General features: G+C 36.3%; 1 protein-coding gene and 1 non-coding gene across 2 annotated transcripts in view; both read left to right on the top strand.

Annotated features, from left to right (window-relative positions):
- Nucleotides 1–25,538, top strand: part of LRFN5 (leucine rich repeat and fibronectin type III domain containing 5) — a 290,011-nt gene that overhangs the window by 258,233 nt on the left and 6,240 nt on the right. Inside the window, exons 3-4 of the mRNA XM_065906709.1 lie at nt 14,852–16,256; nt 19,089–19,789. Coding sequence (XP_065762781.1) covers nt 14,872–16,256; nt 19,089–19,789 — 2,086 coding nt within the window. The 5' untranslated portion in view covers nt 14,852–14,871. The remainder of the gene's footprint in view (nt 1–14,851; nt 16,257–19,088; nt 19,790–25,538) is intronic.
- LOC136147717 (U4 spliceosomal RNA) lies at nt 4,719–4,859 on the top strand. Its single transcript, XR_010659369.1, has one exon. It is a non-coding gene; the product is annotated as a U4 spliceosomal RNA (small nuclear RNA).

Below are 25,538 nucleotides of genomic sequence, written 5' to 3' on the forward strand. Positions count from 1 at the left end.
GGAGGGAGGAATAGAGAAGAGGAACGAGAATGAGTGAGAGAGCAAGAAGGAGAGAAAGAGAGAGAGCATAATTTCAGTGATATAAAATCTTCCATATGGTGTCAATTTGTCAAAATATTTCTGTAGGAGTACTGCCGGAACTTTCCACCGGCACACATATTTAGTATATAAACCCTCAGTCAAGTCACTACTTCCTCTGTATGTGTGTATGCCTTTCTTTCCTCTCCCATTTTTTTCAACTTCTCAACTGGATTTCCCATTGGTGACAACTTGGCTGCATGCATGCCCAGAATAACATCAAGACGAAGTCTAAACCATATATTTGTTTTCCACTGAAGAATTATCCAGATTTCTAGAGGCCTGAATTATGTCGAACAACATCTCTGTGCTGATCCTTCTGTCTGCATTGCTCCACTACTGTGCCTCTTTAATTGCTATGGCAACAGCACAACAGCACCAGTAGAACCACAGAGACTAGATACATGAAATGTTAAACTCCTTCGGGAAACCGAAACATAACGGATAGCATGACATCGCAAAGGCTCAGAGAGTCATCTTGCAGAATTCCAAAGAAAAATGGATAGAGCACTAAATCATTTACTAGATTTAAAACACTGATGAATGGCATTCGAATTTGTGTTGTAACCCTCATGATGCTCTTTCAAGTTGCCTTAAAAACAAGGTGTGTTCTGAGAGAGGAGTGGCCCTATTCTTGGAAATTGGAAGAAAGTTGGGGTCGTCTATGACTCCGCAATGACAGGAGAGTTGATTTCATTGCATTTCACATCTGTGATAATGGTCCATGCCCTAGACCTTTCTCTCCTGTGTCCATTGAAAACTCATTACCTGCAATGAGATGCAAAAGGAAGAAACTGGCATATTAAATCCAATTGCAGTCCTCAATGACTAATATTTTCAGACCTTCAATGAGACTCAGTTTTCTCATCATTCAGTACCAAGTCTGATGTGGAACATGTTTATCCTGGCGTTTTCCACAGAGCCTTGATACAGGGGGAGCACACTTCTTCAGATTTGAAGTTGATGGGAAGCAACAGTGTGATACCCCAGCTAACAAGATACTCTTTATCTGAGAGCTTTCTCATTTGAAAGTCCCGTGCCTTTCACCATCTTACATAACCTCTCCCTCTCTTTTGTTCCACACAACGAACTTTTATTTTGTCAAACATCCCTTGTTGTTTGGCTATCCCTTGTTATTTTTTTTTTTAATTTTTTAAACTGAATTATAGTTGATGTACAGTATTATGTAAGTTACAGATGTACAACATAGTGATGCACAATTTTGTAGGTTATATTCCATTGATAGTTACTACAAAAGACTGTCTATATGCGCTGTGCTGTATAATACATGCTTGTGGCTCATTTATTTTACACACAATCGTTTATAATCCCTCAGCCCTTAATCTCTTAATCCCTTAGCCCTCTGTTGCCCTTGCTTCCCTCTCCCCACTGGTAACCACTAGCGTGTACTCTGTATCTGTGAGTCTGCTTCTTTATTGTTGCTTTCAATGGTTTGTTTTATTTTTAGATTCCACATTTAAGTGATATCATGCAATATTTGTCTTTCTCTGTCTGACATCTTTTCCTGGAAATATGACTTTATTCGTAGATAAGTATGGCTTAAGGGGATGTGTAAGGATGCCAGAGGGAAAGGGTGGACTGTAATGTCTGGCTTTTTAGGTAACTTTTTACTTTATTTTGAAGTGTAGCCAATTAACAAAGTCTTGATAGTTTCAGGTGCATAGCAGTGTGACTCAGCTATAGATATACATGATACCCATTCTCCCCAAACTCCCCTTTCATCTAGACTGCCACGTAAACGTGATCATCTGTCATTTATTGCACTTAGCGCAATACCCTCCAAGCCCATCTGTGTTGTTGCAAATTGTAAAAATTCCTTCTTTTTTATGTCTGAGTAGTATTTCATTGTGTGTGTGTGTGTGTGTGTGTGTGTGTGTGTCTGTGTCTGTGTGTGTGTAGATATACATACCACATCTTTATCTGCTCTTCTGTTGATGAGCACTTAGTTCACTTCCATATCTTGCTAATTGTAAATGCTACTGTGAACATTGAGGTGAATGTATCTTCTCTACTTAATGTTTTCCTGATTAAACTTAACATTTTTTGAATGGCAAAGGAAACTATCAACAAAACAAAAAGACAGTGTACTGAGAGAAACTAATTTGCAAATAATATGATTGATAACATTTTAATACCCAAAATACAGAAACATCTCATAGAAATCACCATCACAAAACAAATAACCCAATTGAAAGTGGTAGAAGACCTAAATAGACATTTCCAAAGAGGACATGCATATCCAACAGGCACATGAAAATATACTCAACATCGCCAATTATCAGAAAAATGCAAATCGTAGCAACAGTGAGATGTCACCTCACACTTGTCAGTATGGCTATCACCAAAAAGAACACAAATAACAAAAGTTGGTGAGGATGTGGATGAAAGAGAACCCTCCTACACTGTTAGTGGGATTGTAGATTGGTGCAACCACTGTGAGTAATAGTGTGGAGGTTCTCAAAAAAAAAAAAAAATTAGAGCTACCATATGAACCAAAAATTCCACTCCTGGGTATATATTCCTTCTTTCATTGCCCCTTTAAATCATGGATTGTATTTTCATTATAATGTTGACCCACAAATAAAAAATGTATCAATAAATTAGATATATCATGTACCTATTATTAAGGGATATAATAAAACAATGATTATTATTTTTTAAAAAATCCATGACTTGGAGCACTCACCATTCACACACATAGTAGGTTATCAGATTATTCTGTGACACAAATGACCATCCACTCCCTCAGATTAATTACACCCACACCTGTCTCTTAGCAGCACTACTGTCCTCATTAGTGCAAGTTTTCAGTGTAAATTATTTTGCATTTTTATACACACATTCCCTCTTCCCCTTCCCAAATAGTTTTCAGTTACATCTAAACCTCTGTAAGGAGTGCCTACAATGAGGTCATTTTAGGAAGCCACTTGTTATGTGTGCCAGCTGGCCCAAGTCTAAACTACTGTTGTTCTAGCACTTGTGGAAGCCTTCATAATCTCTTAGCACTGGCCTGTTCTAGGCTAATGTCTCTTTCCAAGCTTGTCTGCAAGAAAGAATGCGTTCCCCTTCAGAGTTACCAGCTGTATTGACTTTCAGGATGCATGGACAGTCAGTGATATTACAGAGTATCTGCAGGCAAACTCCTAAGTGGGCAAATAAAGGGACAACTCAACCCACCTCATGGGAGAATACTAAGACCTCTTTAGACACAGAAGTCACTCACCTTTCTGAGATAGAATGTATATTCTTCAAAGAATCATATGCATTTAAGTATTTGGGTAACTTCAGTTATATCTTGACACACCAAAGAAAAATGAATGACTGGTTAAATGTGTCATTTGGGTTTCATCCAGCATGCTCTTGAGAGCTTCTCTGGTGGCTCAGATGCTAAAGTGTCTGCCTACAATGAGGGATACCTGCGTTCCATTCCTGGGTCAGGAAGATCTCCAGGAGAAGGAAATGGCAACCCACTCCAGTATTCTTGCCTGGAAAATCCCATGGACGGAGGAACCTGGTAGGCTACAGTCCATGGGGTCGCAAAGAGTCTGACAGAACTGAGCGACTTCACTTCACTTCCAGCATGCTGTTAAGTCTCCACCAGGGTCATCTGTCAGCACCATAGTAATCTGTTAGGTGTAACTTGGTTAAGAAGAGAGACCAGGAAAAAATGAGTAAGTCACTTGATGAACTTAGGGAATCAGTGTTGGAATCAATCTCTTTATATCCAAATGCTACATAATCTGGGAAACACAATAAAAATAATATATATATAACCTCATCTTATCCTAGAAACAGCATGGGTTTTGGAAGTAAATGTATCTCCATCTTAAAGCTACCTTTTTGTTTACTTTCTGTAAGACCTTGAGGAGATTACTTAAATTTCTTAAATTTGATTTCATCATATAAAACGGGAAGAAAGATAAGTACTTTATATGGAGTTGTGCAAGGATTAGATGAGATTTGGTATAAGTACATTGCATAGCAAGTACATTAGCTGTCTAATATAAGCTAACAAAATTAATATTAAAAACATTTCATAAGAGAAATAAAACATTCGCTGTGTAGCATACACCTTAATTTTTAAAAGCAGAGAGGTGATGAAATATTTGCACATTTACTAGTTAGATAAAGCATGGCAAATATTCCACTTAGTAAACCAGCTTATCACTTAGCATCTCAATCTTGTTTCCTCATCTATAAAATAAAAGACCATTACTTCCTTAATGTTTACCTGTGCTTTATCAATGGTAACTATATTTTTTTTAATTTAGTTTGCCTAAGTAACTGGTCTCTTGTTCTTTAGTGTAAATAATATGTGTTTATATACATATATGCCATGTTGAGTTAAAAATGCATACATGTATGCATGCACATGTTGAGAAAAAAAACTACAAGATACTGTATTAACTGACAGACCCTTTAGAATTATGTAAATGTAAATATCCAAATGTATGATAAGTTAGAATTTTTCACTATGCCTTTTATTATACTAATTGTGAATGTGTTTGTCTAATCAGATCCCAGCCTTCCAAGCTTGATAGGTTCTAGCAAAACACCTTGTACACAGTGCAGAAGCTAACTAAGTCTTGCTGAAATTAATTGTAAAAAATGAATGAATGAACTTTGTGCAGTGACAGTATCGTAGTCAATGATTTTTATCTGAGGCACGATTATTACTAATTGAAACTTTTCCCAATACCCCAACCATGACGACCTGAAATATAGTCGGCATTGGCAATTTTTGATAGTCTCCACAGAGACTGAATTTTTTTTAAAAAATGAACGGATGTATGAGCAAATCTTCAAAATTTATTATGTTCAACGTGCTTAGGAATTTTACTAGCCACTATTATAATCAAAGATCAAAGGATAATTGTTCTAGGCTGTATATTTCTTATTTTGAGGCCTGAATTTAACAGGTTCAATTGCAATATCCTGAGTACATGTTTGACTATAAACATTATCATTGGTAGTCCTTCTATTAATAGAATAAAAATTAAGGTGAAACCTAAAATATTTGAAACAACTATCAAATTCATTATCTAAACTATATTGTGAAATATCCTTTGCCATAAAGTAACCATTCTGACACATCCTAAAACAACTCATCAGTGTCAGCAGGCGTCAGCACCTGTTCCCTGGCATGAGCCTGAGCAAAGGGACACTAATTAAATTGGTAGAGCTCTGCTGAATGATCGCAAGGCAACTCCTGAGGAGCCGGATAGCTTTCCTTTAACTCAACATGTAAATTGGTGCCATATTGGTTTCTGCAGAGAATAGATTATATTCTCAGTTGGTTGTAAGAGCTAAATTTTCTTTTATATCCTGTTCTAGTTGCCAAATAAATACTGATTCTCTTGAGCATATGTTATGTAATAGCCATGGGCTGGAAGAAGGGTGCAGTACTGGAAAATGATTTTCCAGTTTGTGGGTGATAGACACTTCTTTGTAAATGTGTCACTTTCGTGTCCCAGAGGAACTAGCTTCAAAGAACATATAATATGGAGACATGTAAATTTTATCTTAAGAGCTATATTTTATGACTATTTACTGAGTTACAGCCCTACTTGAATATTATTATTAAAGGGATATCATTATTAATAATATTATTAATAATAATAAATATTATTAAAGGGATCTTTCTTAGTTGCATTTAACTATTTAGATAAGGCAACAAATTGTTTTAGAAGTTCCACTTAACTCGATAAGAATGAGCATAATGTCTATACTCTGTATCTTGTAATAACCTGTAGTGGAAAATAATCTAAAAAAGAAGTATATGTAAACAAAAAGAATGACGATACTGTGTTTAATGGCCTTTATAAATGTTCAAGTTATGAAAACAAAGCATAGCAACTACTCTGCTCTTCTAGTCACATTTATTTTCTTCAAGTGCTAATATATTAATCTAAAAACGTGTCAAGGATTAGTTTTTGAACTTGTTGTTGTTCAGTCAGTCATGTCTGACTCTTTACAACCCCATGGACTGCAGCCTGCCAGGCTTTCCTGTCCTTCACCATCTGCCAGAGCTTGCTCAAACTCATGTCCACTGAGTCAATGCTGTCATCCAGTCATCTCATCCTCTGTTGGCCCCTTCTCCTCCTGCCTTCAGTCTTTTTCAGCATCAGAATCTCTTCCAGTCAGTCAGCTGTTCGCATCAGGTAGCAAAAGTATTGGAATTTCAGCATCAATCATTCCAAAGAATATTCAGGGTTGATTTCCTTTATCAACTGGTTTGATCTCCTTGCAGTCTAAGGGACTCTTCAAGAGTCTACTCCAACACCATTGTTCAAAAGCATCAGTTCTTCGGCACTCAGCCAACTTTATGGTCCAAACCTCACATCCATGCATGACTACTGGAAAAAACATAGCTTTGACTATACGAATCTTTGTCGGCAAAGTAACGTCTCTGCTTTTTAATACGCTGTCTAGGTTTGTCGTGGCTTTTCTTCCAAGGAGCAAGCGTCTTTTAATTTCTTTTAATTTGAATTTGTAGGAAGTGAAAGCTCTGTTTCTTTACGTGATTCCCTATCTCCTATCTTTTTATAAAGTTTGAAATTTTCACCGTGTCCTAAGATACATGGTAAAGCTAATTGATCAAATTCATATGTTTCTGTCATTACATACAGGTCTCACTTCAACAAAAAATAAACATAGGGTTAAGAAAGCGGTGCACATTTTATTATAAACATATTGTTACTTTGCTAATCATTGTATCAGCAGTGAGGTGATATTATATCAGGCAGTAAATATGTTGCCTGATGAAGTAAATCAGATTGTGAAATAAGGTGCACAATTTTAGTTGAAATATAATCACATCTTTAAAGATATATGACAGACCTAGGGAAATATGTATTTCTAAAATACAACTAAATTTGATTAACTACCAATGATTTGTCATTTTATAAATTCTTCTTCCTTTAAACCAGTGTTTGGAAACATAATGGAAAACCCATATTTCCTCTTTTAGGCTTAACCAACTGTGGTGAGGAAAACTTGACATAAATAAAAAGCACCCATTTTAAATGTATAGCCAATGAATTCTTATGACTGTCACAAATAAGATATAGAATATTTCCATGACCCCTGCCCTCGATTTTCTTGTACTGTTTCCCAGTCAATCTACTGTCCTCCAACTAGACAACCACAATCAAAAGAATTGAGTTCTATTACTATATATTAGTTTTGCCTGTTCTAAATGCACATATACAGTTGACCCTTGAACAACAAGGGTTTGAACTGTGTGTGTTCACTTATATTCATTCACAAGTACTTGAGGCTAGGATTTCAAAATATTTTTTAAATGAGTTATAATTGTCATATACCACTGTGTAAGTTTAAGGTGTAAAATGTGTTGACTTGATACATTTATATACAACAATATGATTGCCAATGTAGTGTTAGCTAACAGCCCTATCATGCCATGTGCTTCTCACTTCTTTTTTTCAGTGGTAATAATTAAGTTCTAGTCTCTTAGTGATTTTGTTGTTTATAATACAGTGTGGTTGTCTGCCATCACTATATTATGCACTAGATCTTAAGGAATTATTTATCTACTAGCGACAGGTCTATACCCCTTAAACAACATCTCCCCAATTCCTCCACGCTTCAGCCCCTGGTAACCAGCATTTTGCTCTCTGTCTTTATGAGACGATTTCCCTTGGTGCTTTGTATTTTCAGATAAGGAAAATATTGAGGAAAAATTAGGGAAGGAAAGGAAAATTGAAATGAGTCCTCCAGGCGACAAAGATTTTCAGATCTGGAAGGATTAATAAGAAGCCGAAGAACAGAAACTAAAAATCACTCTGATTTAGCTCTAAACACCAAGAGAGAGAAGAGGGAGAAAGGAGAGAAAAAGGAATGGAAAAGAAAGGAAAAATCAGTCCCTCTACTCCTGTACAGATATTTCTGACTTTCAACCACAGAATGCCTGGCATGGACTGAAGAGCTGAGAAAAGCTTGAAGAACAGCTACTTACACCCAAAGCAGAGAAGTCTAGGGGTGAGATTAAAGATCCCAGAGATCTCCTTGGTCACCCCAAAAGCTGGGAGCAGCCATTAAGCAGGATGAGGTCTCCAAAACCACTCTAGTGCTAAGATTCATGTCTTACTGATAGGAAATTCCCAACCGTGCTCTCAAAACATTAGAAGCTGTGGTGAACTGAATGGCAGAAACACTGTAACAAACTGCAGACTGAGCTTGATTTCAGAGCGTATGATACACTAGTGTAAAACTCTCAGAATAACGTGGGGGGAAACCTAGGCGACCTTGTATATGGTGGTGCTGTTTCACTTATAATGCATTTGCAAAAGACAAATCTGTTAAGCACTGTTATCAAAAATATACAAAGAAGCTCTAAAACTCAATAATAAAAATGATTAAAAACAGGCCAGACTTTAACAGATACCTCACCAAAGAAAAGATATCAGTTCAGTTTAGTCACTCAGTTGTGTCCAACACTTTGTGACCCCATGGACTGCAGCACGCCAGGCCTCCTTGTCCATCACCAGCTCCTGGAGTTTACCCAAACTCATGTCCATTGAGTCGGTGATGCCATTCAACCATCTCATCTTCTCCTGTCATCCTCTTCTCCTCCTGCCCTCAATCTTTCCCAGCATCAGGGTCTTTTCAAATGAGTCAGTTCTTCACATCAGGGGGCCTAAGTTTGGAGTTTCAGCTTCAGCATCAGTCCTTCTAATGAACACCCAGGACTGATCTCCTTTAGGATGGACTGGTTGGATCTCCTTGCAGTCCAAGGAACTCTCAAGAGTCTTCTCCAACACCACAGTTCAAAAGCATCAGTTCCACTTCTTTCCACTGTTTCCCCATCTATTTGCCATGAAGTGATGGGACCAGATGCCATGATCTTAGTTTTATGAATGTTAAGCTTTAAGCCAACTTTTTCACTCTCCTCTTTCACCTTCATCAAGAGGCTCTTTATTTCTTCTTCACTTTCTGCCATAAGGGTGGTGTCATCTGCATACCTGAGGTTATTGATATTTCTCCCAAAAATCTTGATTCCAGCTTGTGGCTTCCTCCAGCCTGGCATTTCTCATGATGTACTCTGCATATAAGTTAAATAAGCAGGGTGACAATATACAGCCTTGACGTACTTCTTTACCTATTTGGAACCAGTCTGTTGGTCCATGTCCAGTTCTAACTGTTGCTTCCTGACCTGCTTACAGGTTTCTCAAGAGGCAGGTCAGGTGGTCTGGTATTCTCATCTCTTTCAGAATTTTTTACAGTTTATTGTGATTCACACAGTCAAAGGCTTTGGTATAGTCAATAAAGCAGAAATAGATGTTTTTCTGGAATTCTCTTGCTTGTTCGATGATCCAGCGGATGTTGGCAATTTGATCTCTGGTTCCTCTGCCTTTAGTAAAACCAGCTTGAACATCTGGAAGTTCACAGTTCATGTATTGCTGAAGCCTGGTTTGGAGAATTTTGAGTGTTACTTTACTAGTGTATGAGATGAGTGCAATTGTGCAGTAGTTTGAGCATTCTTTGGCATTGCCTTTCTTTGGGATTGGAATGAAAACTGACCTTTTCCAGTCCTGTGGCCACTGCTGAGTTTTCCAAATTTGCTGGCATATTGAGTGCATCACTCAAAACATCATGTTTTAGGATTTGAAATAGCTCAACTCAAATTCCATCACCTCCACTAGCTTTGTCTGTAGTAATGCTTCCTACGGCCCTGACTTCACATTCCAGGATGTCTGGCTCTACATGAATAATCACACTATTGTGATTATCTGGGTCACGAAGATCTTTTTGTACAGATCTTCTGTGTATTCTTGCCACCACTTCTTAATATCTTCTGCTTCTGTTAGGTCCATATCATTTCTGTCCTTTATTGAGCCCATCTTTGCATGAAATGTTCCCTTGGTATCTCTAATTTTCTTGAAGAGATCTCAAGTCTTTCCCATTCTATTGTTTTCCTCTATTTCTTTGCACTGATCACTGAGGAAGGCTTTCTTATCTCTCCTTGCTATTCTTTGGAACTCTGCATTCAAATGGAAGTATCTTTCCTTTTCTCCTGTGCTTTTCTCTTTTCTTCTTTTCTCAGCTATTTGTAAGGCCTCCTCAGACAGCCATTGTGGTTTTTTTGCATTTCTGTTTCTTGGGGATGGTCTTGATCCCTGTCTCCTGTACAATGTCATGAACCTCCATCCATAGTTCTTCAGACACTCTGTCTATCAGATCTAGTCTTTTAAATCTATTTCTCACTTCCACTATATAATCGCAAGGGATTTGATTTAGGTCATACCTGAATGGTCTAGTGGTTTTCCCTACTTTCTTCAATTTAAGTCTGAATTTGGCAATAAGGAGTTCATGCTCTGAACTACAGTCAGCTCCTCATCTTGTTTTTGCTGACTGTATAGAGCTTCTCCATCTTTGGCTGCAGAGAATATAATCAATCTGATTTCGTTGTTGACCATCTGGTGATGTCCATGTATAGAGTCTTCTCTTGTGTTGTTGGAAGTGGGTGTTTGCTATGACCAGTGTGCTCTCTTGGCCAAACTCTATTAGCCTTTGCCCTGCTTCATTCTGTCCTCCAAGGCCAAATTTGCCTTTTACTATAGGTGTTTCTTGACTTCCTACTTTTGCATTCCAGTTCCCTGTAATGAAAAAGACATCTTTTTTGGGTGTTAGTTCTAAAAGGTCTTGTAGGTCTTCATAGAACCGTTCAACTTCAGCTTCTTCAGCATTACTGGTCAGGGCATAGACTTGGATTACCGTGATATTGAATAGTTTGCCTTGGAAAAAAGCAGAGATCATTCTGTCATTTTTGAGATTGCATCCAAGTACTGCATTTCAGACTCTTTTGTTGACTATGATGGCTACTCCATTTCTGCTAAGGGAGTCTTGCCCACAGTAGTAGATTTGATGGTCTTCTGAGTTAAATTCACCATTCCAGTCCATTTTAGTTTGCTGATTCCTAAAATGTCAAGGTTTACTCTTGCCATCTCCTGTTTGACCACTTCCATTTTGCCTTGATTCATGGACCTAACATTCTATGTTCCCATGCAATATTGCTCTTTACAGCATCGGACCTTACTTCCATCAATGGTCACATCCACAATTGAGTGTGGTTTTTGCTTTGGCTCCATCTGTTCATTCTCTCTGGAGTTAATTTCTCCACTGATCTCCAGTAGAATATTAGGCACCTACTGACCTGGGGAGTTCATCTTTCAGTGTCTTATTTTTTTGCCTTTTCATACTGTTCATGGGGTTCTCAAGGAAAGAACACTGAAGTGGTTTGCCATTCCCTTCTCCAGTGGACCACATTTTGTCAGAACTCTCCACTATAACCTGTCCATCTTGGATGGCCCTATAAGGCATGGCTCATAGTTTCATTGAGTTAGACAAGGCCTGGTCCATGACAAATAAAATATGAAGAGATATCCCACATCATATGTCTCTAGGGAAATGCAAAGTAAAACAATGAGATGCCACCAATGAGATACACCTATTAGAATGACAAAATCTGTAACACTGACACCAAGTGCTAAAAAAGAAGAGATACAACAGGAATTCTCATGCATCACTGCTGGGAATTATGGTTCAGCCACTTTGATGTGTTTTTTTTTTTTTTTATAAAACAAAACATGTTCTGACTATGCAGTCCAGCAGTTGCATTCCTTGGTATTCACCCAAAGGAGTAACAAATATATGTCCACACAAAAGCCTGTCCATAGATGTATATTGCAACTTTATTCATAATTGCCAAAACTTGGGAGCAACCAAGATGTTCTTCAGTAAGTGAGCAGATAAACCATAGTGCATCCCAGACAGTGGAATATTATTCAGCGCCAAAGGAAATGAGCTATGAAGTATTGAAGAGATATGGAGTAATCTTAAAATCTCAAATGAATGAAGTCAATCTGAAAAAGCTCCATGTTGTATGATTCCAACTCTATGACATTCTTGAAGAGGCAGTACTATGGAGACAGTATAAAGATCAGTGATTGCCTGGGATGGGGTAGGGAGAGATCAATAGACAGAGCTCAGAAGATTTTTAGGGCAATGAAAATATTCTGTGTGATTCCAAAATGATTAGTATATGTCATAATATATTTATTCAAACCCATAGAACATAGAGCGCCAGGAATGAACCCTAATGTAAACTATGACCTTTAGGTGACTGTGGTGTGCCAAAGTAGATTGATCTGTTGTAACGAATGTACCACTTCGGTAAGGGTTGTTGATTATCAAGGAGGCTCTCCATGTGTGGGAGCAGTTAGTATATGGGAAATCTTTGAAACTTTCTCTTAATCTTGTTGTGAGTTTTTTTTTTTTTAAGTTTGTTAAAAGTTAAACTGGTTTAACCTCAACTTAATTTATGCCACATGGGTTCTCCCATTATTTTTCTGTGGATGGGGGAAGAAAGGGGACATCTCTGGATCTCTTCCTTTCATCAAGGACTATCATTATCTGGAATATAGTGCTGTTAAGTTTATTTTTGTATCCTCAGCATTATGATGTTGTTGTTTTTTTAGTATATAATTTGTAGCTTATCCAGCATAATTGTTAGTGTGAATGTTTTTTGTAACTTTATATCCACACCAGATTACTATTTATAAGCATATTAAAACATAATGAAATATTTTATACCTACCCACAGATATACCATTTCTGTTGCTTTTCATACATCTTATAAAGATTCAAGATTTCATCTGATATTTTTTCCTTCAGCCTGAAGAGAATGTCCTTTATATTTTCTTAGACTACAGTTCTTCTAGTAATGACATTTTCAGTTTGTTTCTCTCAAAAGGTTTTTGTTTTGGTTCATTATTTATGAATATATAAATCACCACCCAGTTTGGCAGGCCTTTCTTTTTCTGGCAGCTCTTTAAAGAGATTTCTCATTGTCTTCCATCTTGCTTTATTTCCAAAGAGAAGTCAATGAGGAGTAAGACATTATTTCTATCTTGTTCTTAAAATGTGTCCTATTTCTGTGATAGTTTTTATTTTATTTATTTTTTTGGGGGGGGAGTCTGTGACAGTTTTTAAAATTATTTTTCCTTTCTCTTTGGTTATCTGCAATTTGATTATAATATGTCTTGGTAGGTTTTTCTTTTAAGCTTGGATTTGGGGGTTGTCTTTTAATCATATGTTTGGAAACAATTGCCTTTATTTCTCCAAATATATTTCTACCTTACAGCATTTGTCTGATAACTCCGATTATATGTATGCTTGACTTTTGAAATACTTTTCCACAGGTCACTGAATTTTTGTTCACTTTTTTCCTCATAGTGTTTCAGTATGGTTAATATGTATTGCCCTGTCTCTAATTACAGAGATTATTGGAGTTCTTTGTTTGATAACCCTCTCATTTCTGATACTTTGCCCCATAAAGTCAGGCCACCTGAGAGTCTCTGCACTGCAATCTTAATCCTGTTCAATTGATTAAGACTGTTCATGCTTTGCCTTGATTCTCTCCTTGTGCTGTGGTTTGGAAAGTGTCTCTAGGCTCAGTGATAAGGTTCATTTTTTACCTCTTTTTTCAAGGATCACAGTTCTCTGCTTCCTTTCTTCCAGTGTCTGAAAACTGTAGTTTTATATATTTTGGTGCAGTTTCTTTTTTTTTTTTTTAATTTTGTTTATTGTGGAAAGGCAAAGTACTACTTATTCTGTCATAAACAGAAAAGTAAGACTATTTCACTTGTGGAGAATGACAGTCTTATTCATTGCAACCGTATCTAATATGACATAAAATGGGCATAAAATAAATCAAAGCTATAAGAATAGATTTTACTTATAAAACTAAGTGCATCATTTCTAGAATAATTCCATATTTCATATTTTCATCAATTAAACAATTGGGTGATTTTCTGAAGCTGTTTTCCCGTTTTGCATTTAAAACTGCTTGTACTTTTTGAGAATTTTAATCACATGTGTCAGTATTTTTATTTTTATGTTTATTTTCAAGAGCAAATACTTAAGATCAAGTTGGAAATGAAATTGTCAAGTTTTTAGAAATTAAATTTGGATAAATATAAGTGCACTGAGATTTTTCAGAAAAGAAAACTGGAATATGACATCTTCTTGGACTCACTGTCAAGTATTTTGATCACTGCTTTCTATAAACTATCTTCAAAAATCCACATTATATCACATGAACCTTCTAATATTTAAGGAGCTCAGAGCATTTATGGTAAATTTGCAGCCTTTTAATTTTTGAGAACTAGATCCTGTATTTGCAGCTAGGATGTGAAGATTGTACTATTTTCAAGATAGTTTATAAAGATGAATAAAATTTAATTAAAAATTAATTACTCTCAATATCTTGCCACAAGTTTAACAGATACTCTCTTACTGTTTCTGCTCAGATATACAAATTGAAATACTTGCACATTGCTAAATATGTCTAAGCTTTTGAATTTACAAGATGTCTTTTAGGGGGTTAGTAGAAGTTTTCCTGATCTCCTGCCCTCCAATCAGGGATGAATATCTCTGTTTTGTGAACCTATGGAGTACCCTGGGCATATTTCAAAAACAGCACTTAATTTATAGAATTGTAATAATCTGTTGACTTTTTTGTTTTCACCATTTGATTTTAAATCTCATGAGGTCATGAGTGGTATATTTTTATCCTAGTGTCTATATACTGACAATACGGAGTTAATATTTTTACTTGATTAAATAAACAAATGTATAGATTTTAATTTGCACTAAGAAGATTAATTAGGAATATGAATTCTATTCAAATGTTAGATGCTAAAACTGTACTCTGTGTCTTCTCTTACAGGCTCTTAAATCTGATCTACAATGGAAAAATTCCTTTTTTATCTGTTTTTCATTGGCATAGCAGTGAAAGCTCAGATCTGTCCGAAGCGTTGTGTCTGTCAGATTTTGTCTCCTAATCTTGCAACCCTTTGTGCCAAGAAAGGGCTTTTATTTGTGCCACCAAACATTGACAGAAGAACTGTGGAACTGCGTTTGGCAGACAATTTTGTTACAAATATTAAAAGGAAAGATTTTGCCAATATGACCAGCTTAGTGGACCTGACTCTGTCCAGGAATACAATAAGTTTCATTACACCTCATGCTTTTGCTGACTTACGGAATCTGAGGGCATTGCATTTGAATAGCAACAGATTGACTAAAATTACAAATGACATGTTCAGTGGGCTTTCCAATCTCCATCACTTGATATTGAACAACAATCAGCTGACTTTAATTTCTTCTACAGCATTTGATGATGTCTTTGCCCTCGAAGAGCTGGATCTGTCGTATAATAATTTAGAAACAATTCCATGGGATGCTGTTGAGAAGATGGTTAGCTTGCACACCCTCAGTTTGGACCACAATATGATTGATAACATTCCTAAGGGGACTTTCTCCCACTTGCACAAGATGACTCGGCTAGATGTAACATCAAATAAGTTGCAGAAGCTACCACCTGACCCTCTCTTTCAGAGAGCTCAGGTCCTAGCAACCTCAGGAATCATAAGCCCATCTACTTTCGCATTAAGTTTTGGCGGAAACCCTTTGCATTGCAATTGTGAACTGCTGTGGTTGAGACGTCTGTCCAGAGAAGATGACCTGGAGACCTGTGCTTCTCCAGCCCTTTTAACTGGCCGCTATTTTTGGTCCATTCCTGAGGAAGAGTTTTTGTGCGAACCTCCTCTCATTACTCGGCACACCCACGAGATGAGAGTCCTGGAGGGTCAAAGGGCAACCCTGAGGTGCAAAGCCAGGGGAGACCCTGAGCCTGCAATTCACTGGATTTCTCCTGAAGGGAAGCTTATTTCAAATGCAACAAGATCTCTGGTGTATGATAATGGAACACTTGATATTCTTATAACAACTGTGAAGGATACAGGTGCTTTTACCTGCATTGCTTCCAATCCTGCTGGGGAGGCAACACAAACGGTGGATCTTCATATCATTAAGCTCCCTCACTTACTAAACAGTACGAACCATATCCACGAGCCTGATCCTGGTTCTTCAGACATCTCCACGTCTACTAAGTCAGGTTCTAACGCAAGCAGTAGTAATGGTGATACTAAAATGAGTCAAGATAAAATTGTGGTGGCGGAAGCAACATCATCTACTGCACTACTTAAATTTAATTTTCAAAGAAATATCCCGGGAATACGTATGTTTCAAATCCAGTACAATGGTACTTATGATGACACCCTTGTTTACAGGTAAGAAAAACTAAGCCAATTTTTATACTTGCCTTACATCTTAGTGTAGGGCTTGATAAATACTGCTGATTTTTTAAATTGGCAGTGCCACTCTATGTTGTAGTTGAAATGCTCCATATTTTTAAGTATATAATGTAAGGCTCATGAAAGGTGAATACATGTGGGGAAATATTTTGAATGGTGTTATTTTCAGAGAGTTCAAATTTATATTTAATATTATGCTTACCTACTTTCTTCCCCTCATCTAAGAGATGTGACTATCAGAGAACAAGATTGATTTATTTTAAAAATTCAAAAACATACCAGAACTTACACATCCACATGAGTGTTCTTTCCTTCAAGGAAGTCCTGTTGGGAGGCTATACCATTATCCCAATAACGCTGCCATTGCTCAAAGCACTTTTGGAATTATCTTTAGAACCTTCGTCATACTATTTTGAATATCCTCAGTGGTGGCAAATCTTCGTCTTTTGAGGGTGAATTTGAAATTTGGAAACAAGCAAAAGCCATTTGGAGCCAAGTCTTGTGAATAAGGTGGGTGATCAAGATGGGTATTGCCATTTTTGGTCAGAAATAGGATGTAACTATAAAATAATGAGACTGATTTTTTGAGTGGTTGAGTTCTGTGTGTGTGTGTGTGTGTTGCTTCATATACACTGGTTCTTAAGACAGTTCCAAAGAGAAAATTTATAAGTATTTTGAGCAGTGAATCAGTGGAGTTAAGTAGATAATCTCTGGGTAAGGACATTGGTGGAGAATTTGTATCTGACTTAAAGAATTTCTGGTATGTTTTTCTGAAGTTCAGCCTCATTGATTTATAGTCACATCTGGTCCAATTTTTAGTTGGAAATATACATTTTTACCTTTTCATATAATTTCACTCGTGATTAGACTACTATTAGTCCTAGGAAATGATGAAAAATTATGCCTTTAAAACACATATGTATATGTATATATGTGTGTGTGTGTGTATGTACAGTCTCTAAGCTTTTCTGAAATAAAATCAAATCAGTTCTTACACACTGATGAATTCTTGAAGATAATTTGATTTTCACTTATGTATGGAAATGAGAGAAAAAATTTTTTTAAAAAAATTAGCATGGACTGGTAGGAAAAAGCAAAACTGGTCTAACTAGTCATGTGACCAATCCTGGGCAAGGTTCTACCTGGCTGAGTTTTAATTTTCTCATCTTTCAAAGGAAGAGATTAGTGTAAATGTTTTCTAATATCTCTCTCATCACTAAATGTGTGGGGATATAGACTATGATGTATGTATACGAGCATAAGCTAGTTTTCTGTTGTCACACTCAGCTTTTCACTTAGGCTGTGGGTCATTTAACCAACAGTCAAAGATGAGCATACACCCCTACCCCTTTCTTTCCTGTAGCTGCTAAATAGTCTGTATACTTTAAACATTAGCTCTGTGAAATAGGTCAGTTCCTGTTTTCCAAGTTCTAAGATTTTCATCTGCCATGACAAGTAAATTCTCTATGACCCTGAGAAAAGTGCTTGACTTCCTGACCCTAGTGTTTGACACATGTATAGAAGTGATAATGCCTGCCTCACACTGTCCTTTTGAAAATCAAATAATACATATAAAGTGTTTAGTAATTCTCACTTTTACTAGTAATTACTAGTAATTTACAAGAAATTACTCTCACTAGTAATTCTGTACTATTTCTCATGCACTCACTAAATGGTAGTGATTTCAACAAATACATGCTAAGTCGCTTCAGTCATGTCCAACTCTGTGCGACCCCATGGACAGCAGCCCGCCAGGCTCCCCTGTCCACGGGATTCTCCAGGCAAGAACACTGGAGTGGGTTGCCATTTCCTTCTCCTCAACAAATACGTACTCTGACCTAAAATTTTCTCGGTACATTTAGAACACATTGTTTAGCTATAACAGATTAGCATTGCCAAGTCTTGAAATTTCTCACACTCTTTCAGAGAAACAACAGAGTTTCAAGCCTTTTTCCAAATTAAACCTTAGTCATATATGGTTGCTACAGAGGAGAAAAAAGTAGTGGAGAATAGGATGCACAGAAGATTTCTGTGATGCAGTGGATTCAGAGATGTCCTAAACTCGTATCCAAACTTACAAACCATGTTCTGAAAACAATTTCATAAGCCCCCAATGGGGAAGATAAGGGATGTATGCTCTGGTTCAACGGTTCTGCCCTGTTCATGATTCTAGGATAATACTTCTCATGCATTTTCTTCAACCTCATTTAAGAAATAGAAACATACTGGGATCCAAGTGTTGAAGATGTAAGAGGGGGTTTGAATAAAGTACTTTAAACTTAGTAATTATCTTAGTTATTAACGATAGATTTACTGGGTGCCGTTCCATAGTAGCTTATAACTGATCTGGAAAATAAATACTCTGAATTGCATTTTCAATCTGGTTTCTAATGTGATTGTCAGTGTTTTCCCTTCCTTCAAATTGGCTTTTAGTCACAGAGGTGTTGTAAGTGCTAAATGGATTTGTTTAGTAGTCAGATAATGTCACAGTCACACCTTTCAAAAGCAATTTGTCATAAATGCTTTTTTAGCAGTGGCTTTTATTAGGAGATCTGCTTTGCCAAGCAATGTAATTAGTAAGCTTGTCAAGCCATGGTGCAGGCACCATTAATATAATGCAGAATCCAACAGTGACTTTTTGCCATTTTAAGTGGGTAAATATAAGATTAGATCATTTCCTCATATTTCATATGTTATAAATGTGCTTATCTTAATGAGTGCTGAAATGAAACAGAACTGAAGCCATAATGACTCTGTGTGTCTATCTGTTGTGTTTTTAATATTAACACAAATTCCATTGTCCCTCAGAATGATACCTCCCACGAGCAAAACTTTTCTTGTCAATAACCTGGCTGCTGGAACTATGTATGACTTGTGTGTCTTGGCAATATATGACGATGGCATCACTTCCCTCACCGCCACCAGAGTCGTGGGCTGCATCCAGTTTACTACGGAGCAGGATTACGTGCGGTGCCACTTCATGCAGTCCCAGTTTCTGGGAGGCACCATGATTATTATTATTGGTGGCATCATCGTAGCCTCTGTGCTGGTTTTCATCATCATTCTGATGATCCGGTATAAGGTTTGTAACAATAATGGGCAGCACAAGGTCACCAAGGTCAGCAACGTTTACTCGCAAACGAACGGGGCTCAGATGCAAGGCTGCAGCGGGACGCTGCCCCCGTCTGTGTCCAAGCAAGCTGTGGGGCGCGAAGAGAACGCCCAGTGTTGTAAGGCTGCCAGTGACAGTGTGATACCACCGTCAGAGACGTGTCAGGACCCCTCCACCACTACCTCTGCTTTGCCTCCCACCTGGACTTCAAGCGCTTCCGCGCCCCAGAAGCAGAAAAGGAAGGCCGGCACAAAGCCAGGCGCCGGAGCGCAGAGCGAAGCCGTCCCCGACGCTGAGTCCCAAAACGTGAACAGGAACAACTCGGCTGCCTTGCAGCTAGCTAGCCCGCCTCCCGGTTCTGAGGGGCCCGCGTCTAAACGGGCACATGCGAAGCCAAGTAAGTTTCTCACCTTGCCTGCTGAGAGAGCCAGAGCAAGACACAGGTACTCCCTGAATGGAGAATTAAAGGAATACAGTGGTTATGTTAACTCACCGAGCGCCTGTGGACTGGTTTCTAAAAGAAGCATGTCCATGAATGCGATGCTAAGTCAGTCCAGCAGTTCTGATGGGCATGGTGGAAAAGCAACTCTTTCAAATTCTGAGTGGATGTTGGAAAGCACTGTGTAACCTATTATTTCTTTTTAATGAAATTTTTTTTAAAGAGCTCACGTAGGAAATTGGAATTTGACATGCCAGTCTTGTCTGTCTGATTCATGGCTAATAGAGCCATGGCATATAAACCCTATAAGGTATAGTTACTTCATACATATGTGTATGTGTGTATATATACATACACACGTATATATGTATATGAAGGTCAGATATTTAAAACTGTTTAGGGAAAAAGCGGACAGCAGTGCCTTCCCCATTTTAGGATCGGCTTCCAGGTTCTGCAGTAGCAGACCACAAGTTGTCATAGGAAAAAAAGAAGTCTAGCGTAAATAATTATATTTCCTCCAGTCTTACAAATTACCACCTATGGATGATTGATATTTGTCAATGAGTAGCTTGTATATTTTCTGTCACTGACAGTGGCATTTGTTTTTAGGCAAATATTTTCAACAACAACTCTCTGTTGTTATGTTATTTATAATAAAATATTCAATTAAGTATACCCGGACAGTGTTAAAATAAGTTCCCTTCTAAACAACATTCTTAGTTCAGGTGCCTTAATGGTTCTGTGGTATTTCTCATCCATGACACTGCTTTTTCAGTGGGAAGCAGAAGAACATGCCATTGATTTTTCATTTATCAAAAAAGTCAATTCAGTTTTAAGTCACAGGCCAGTTTTAAGTCATATGCATCTGCCTGGGAATATGAAGGTGTTTTTATTCATTCAGTACACTTTTGCTGAATGAATGAACTTTATATTTTTCTTAATGCAAGTTAAGTAGAGAGACAAAAATACAAGACTGCCTTTATCAAAGGGATATTTATTTTTATCATCAAGTAAAATAAAAATCTTCTAATGGAGTTCTTATTCTATTTATAAGCAATATAAAGTCATTGTTCATTAACTAGATAGTAGTTTTATTTTTCCCTTTTGCTCTGTAATTCTGAATTTGAATGTTTATCTCTTAGAGTAAATGTATTTATTATTTGAATCAAAACATGATGAAATTTAATTAGAAATTATATAGCTTAGTGGGAATCATTTAAAAAAACATTTTTAATTTAGTCAGACAATAATATTGTTCCTTAATAACAATAGTATTCTTGGACAGTCACTGAAATCAAGGTCTATAGAAAAATTGCTCTATCTACTCTTCAAAATTTCTACAGTATTGTATTGTATCCTGATGATGTTTTACAAAAGATCAGTAAATAGGGCTTTAGTTTTTTTTAATTATTACTTTTGCTTTTTTTATTGTTTGTTTAGTTTTTTTTTTTTTTTTTCTGAGAATACCAATCATGTGGGAAACTTGCACAAAAGATTTTAGCCATAACATAATAAGATATGTACTTTATATAAAGTATTCCCTGGAAGTAAGTTAAAGACAGAGTATAAATTTATTAACTCTTTCAGATTACTTGAAATACTGTTTAAAACACAGGTGAGCAATGTCCATCATTAGTTTAATTTTCTCTTGCTGGAAACATTTATAAAATTTAAGTCTCATACATCTGCCTGGATATATGAAGGTGTTTTGACTTGACCAAGGCACGTTTTATACATAATATATTGTGATGACATTCAAAAGTGAATTAGGTTAAAGCAGTTAGAGCTTTCTGAGTTAGTCTTGAAAAAAATTGTCTAACAGATTTTCAATACCTTAGATGTTTCCTGAATGTCTTCTATGCCCTGCTTCTCTTACTAAAGTTTGTTTTTCCCACCTCTAAAGTGTAATTGGCCTTCCTGGGTCTGGAATACAGCTCTTTTGAGTAATAAATTAGATCACTGTGTGAAATTATTTTGTAAAATCAAAGCATTGCTCAAAGTGAAATGTATTTTCAGCACTATTCTGTAATCACTAATTTCAGCTAAACAGTTTCCATCATCAATTACTTATTTCTTCACAAAGCGCTGATTGACAAAAAGCATATTATTTTTCCCTTTCCTAGTTTATGCCTTCATGGTTTTAAAATACCCTGAATATATAAAATTTTTTCAAGACTTAAAGGAATGAATCCCCAAACAAGGGATCTCTGGCACTGTGAAGGTTGTGGTCAAGGTGGTGCTGCCGTCACGCAAAACAGGCAGCAGCTTAGTGTATCTGCAACAAGCTACCAATTAACTTAACGTATTTTCTATTTTCCAGTTGTTTGCATTTTTAAAAATCAATTTTCCTGCTTATGTTTCTAATGGGACTTTAATTGAATATCTTTTATTTCTCATAAACATTTAGAATGGCATAATACCTAACCATGTGAAATTTATTCTGTTTGACTAAAGCCATTGAAACTATTTAAATTGTTATTGCTTTTACAAGACTGTTTTTAGGGTGAATTAACCAAATGCTTGAACACTTACTCTAGAAATGATAAGAAGGCCTATGTTCCTGTCTTTTAAAAGGTTTTATTTGAACAAACGATGTGAACAAAAATTAGTGTATCAAGAGAGTCATATGTTACTTGGTTTTGTTGATTAGTATATGAAAGTGTTTTGCTCAGGGCCATTTCAGTGTGAAGTGGCTGAAAGATAAATCCTTGGGAAGGTTGGGGGGTGATTTAAAGATACCTGGTATAATATCTTAAACACAGTAGTTATTCGGATGAATGAATGAGCAAATGGATAGATGAATTAGTAAGTGAATGGAGCCTGGGAAGAAGGCTCAATATTCAGAATTTTGATTAATTAGCACAATAATTTGTGATCCAGATAATACATTGCTATAAGCAAGAAATTCTGTCCCTCTTGTTTTCCTTTGTGTCATTTCTCACATTCCTTATTTAACCAACTTCATGTATGTGATCCATAGCATATGGTTTTGCTGTTTGTTGTTGCTGACTGTGTATAGGTTGTATATGTTGTTTCTGCTTCTCTGTTCTTAATTATTTTTCTTTTATTTTTAGCCATTTTATGCTATGGTTTCAGCTTGTTCACGAACAAACTGATAAATAATATATTTACAGATATTTACTCTATGCATTTTTTAAATTTTATGTATTCTTGTGCTGCTTTTTGTTTTGGATGATTGTCCTCCAGTTTGAAAATGTCAAACCACTATTAAAATATGCCTTTATTGAAAAAAAATATACATAATATATGTGTTCCATAAAGGAGTAATGAAACATTCAAAGCAACTTCAAAATCCTAAAAAGAAACAAAGTTTGGTTTGATGAATATCATTTACTTTCAGCTTGCAAATAGATTTACACAGAGATGCATTAAATATGATAATTTTAAATTAGATATAGTAACACCTTTGCTGAAGACAGTGTATTTTATACATTTTTGAATAGTTGAGGTCACAGTATGCTTTTTTATGCTTTAGGCACTAGATTTTAGCTGCTTTGCTAAAATAGTTCACTAAAAAAACTTTATAAGTTTTTTGAGCTGTTGTGAGCTACCTATAGAATCAACAGTTTTAAAATCTGAACAACACATACTTTCTCCACAAGAATTTAAAGAATTTCTAAAAATTAAGTGTCTTCCACCTGTCCAAAGGAATCTCTTATCTTTTTTCCATGAAGTATTGGGATGGCCAAAATGTTTGTTCAGTTTTCCCTTAAGATGTTATGGAATCTCTGAATGAATCTTTTGTCCAACCCAACATTTTCTGCTTTACCTTTAAACCTCAAAAAAGTACTTCCAAACTAAATTTTAACTATTTTAATTGCTTGTATTACTAAAAATAGATTAATATTTCATTTATAAAACTAACACATTAATAAAAAATTATCACAAAATTCACATCAATAGCCTTTTGCTTCTTAAAATTTAGTATTTCCTCCTATGTTTATTCACAATAACAAACTTAAAAACAATCATTAAAATTCCAATAGTTTAAAAAATTTCAAATACATAAAGTGTCTTATTGTACAAGAATCACAAAGGTAAATGGGCGTTTTTTTAAAAGAAAATATGAGTCCATTTTCTTCTTGGTGTGGCAGGATTCCAATTCCATTTTTTATACTATGCAAGCAGTACTCATTAATATTAGACAAAGTGAAGACTCTACTCTCTTCCCCTTGCTTAACCTTCTCTTGAGTCTCAGGAAGAGTCCAGTCTTTCCAGTTCAGCAGTGTTGCAGATTCTTGTGTGTGTGTGTGTGAAGTGATTGGGGAAAGGATTTAAGGGGCATCAGATGGAATAAGGATTATTTTTCTTGTCCTCCTCCTCAATTGGTAATAAAACATAATAATAATGACAATAATATTAATAAAAATGACAATTCACCTTATGTTTGTGAGTTAAATGTTAGCTGAGGTAAATTTATGGATAAAGATTATCTCACTTTTAAAATTTCACAGAGTAAAGAGAAAACAACCAAAATTAGTGACTGGAATTTTGTAATAGTTTCAGAGCTCTGTCTTTCAGATCACTCAGTTCTTTCCCTCCCATGCTAAATAAATTTACATGCTGGGATTACAAATATAATTGGTTTTATCAGATTTGGTGGGGTTTTTTTGCAACTGAAAGCATCCCTCTTGTAGCAGTACAGAATAAAGAATGGTAAACACATTACAGAGATCAAGTCATCCTAAACACATGGAATTATCTGAAGAACGGCATAAACACTGACAGTTTGGGAATAAAATATGAAATTACTTCTTTAAGATAATACATCTGAAAAAAAAGATAATACATCTGCAATTTCATCAAATATTACAAATACTCAATACAACAAAATAATCAGTGTACCATTGTCTTCCGATTTTTTTCAGCTATTTCAAAGTTAAAATTTAGGATAATTACAGTATTTTAAAGTTTAAGTAATCTAAAGTTGCCATCAAGTGAAATACATATACTACATATGCTTATATGTCTACATATGTTCATATATATATATGTGTGTGTGTGTGCAGATATATATCTACATACATATACTTAGTTAGCCCTTTTAGATTGTAAATTTGAGTCCTACAACATGGACTGTAATTAATGTAATAAGATTAGAGTTAAGTGGTCCAGCCATCACAGAACTTCTCCCAGAACAGCTGTCCAAACTATACTTGCTGTCTATCAGATTACAGTGAAATATTAACTCTCTAGCACAAATATATTTTTCTGAACATCTGAATGGTAGGCATCTATACAGTTGATCTAGTTCATTCTTCTTGAATAGGTGACTGTTATAGTTCATGAATTTTAAAACAACAAGAAATTATCTTCAAATGCATTTAGGGAATGCCATAAAGTCTCTTTCACTTCATGTTTGAAACTGGGTGTACATTTATTCTTGCCTGAGACTTGAACTAGACATTTATTGTGATTCTGCCCCCAAAACATATCCATGCATTCTAAGTCACTTCTGTCATGTCTGACTCTGCAACCCCGTGGACTTTAGCCTCCCATCTCCTCTATCCATGTGATTCTTCGGGCAAGAATACTGGAGTGGGTTGCCATGTCCTCCTCCCAGGGGTCTTCCCGACCCAGGGATCAAACCCACTTCTCTTTTGTCTCCCGCTTTGGCAGGAGGGTTCTTTACCACTGATGCCACCTGGGAAGCCCAAACTGTGTCCAAAAACTAATTATTCTAATA

The sequence above is a fragment of the Muntiacus reevesi genome, chromosome 15 (genome assembly GCF_963930625.1).
Source record: "Muntiacus reevesi chromosome 15, mMunRee1.1, whole genome shotgun sequence".
Lineage (NCBI taxonomy): Eukaryota > Metazoa > Chordata > Mammalia > Artiodactyla > Cervidae > Muntiacus > Muntiacus reevesi.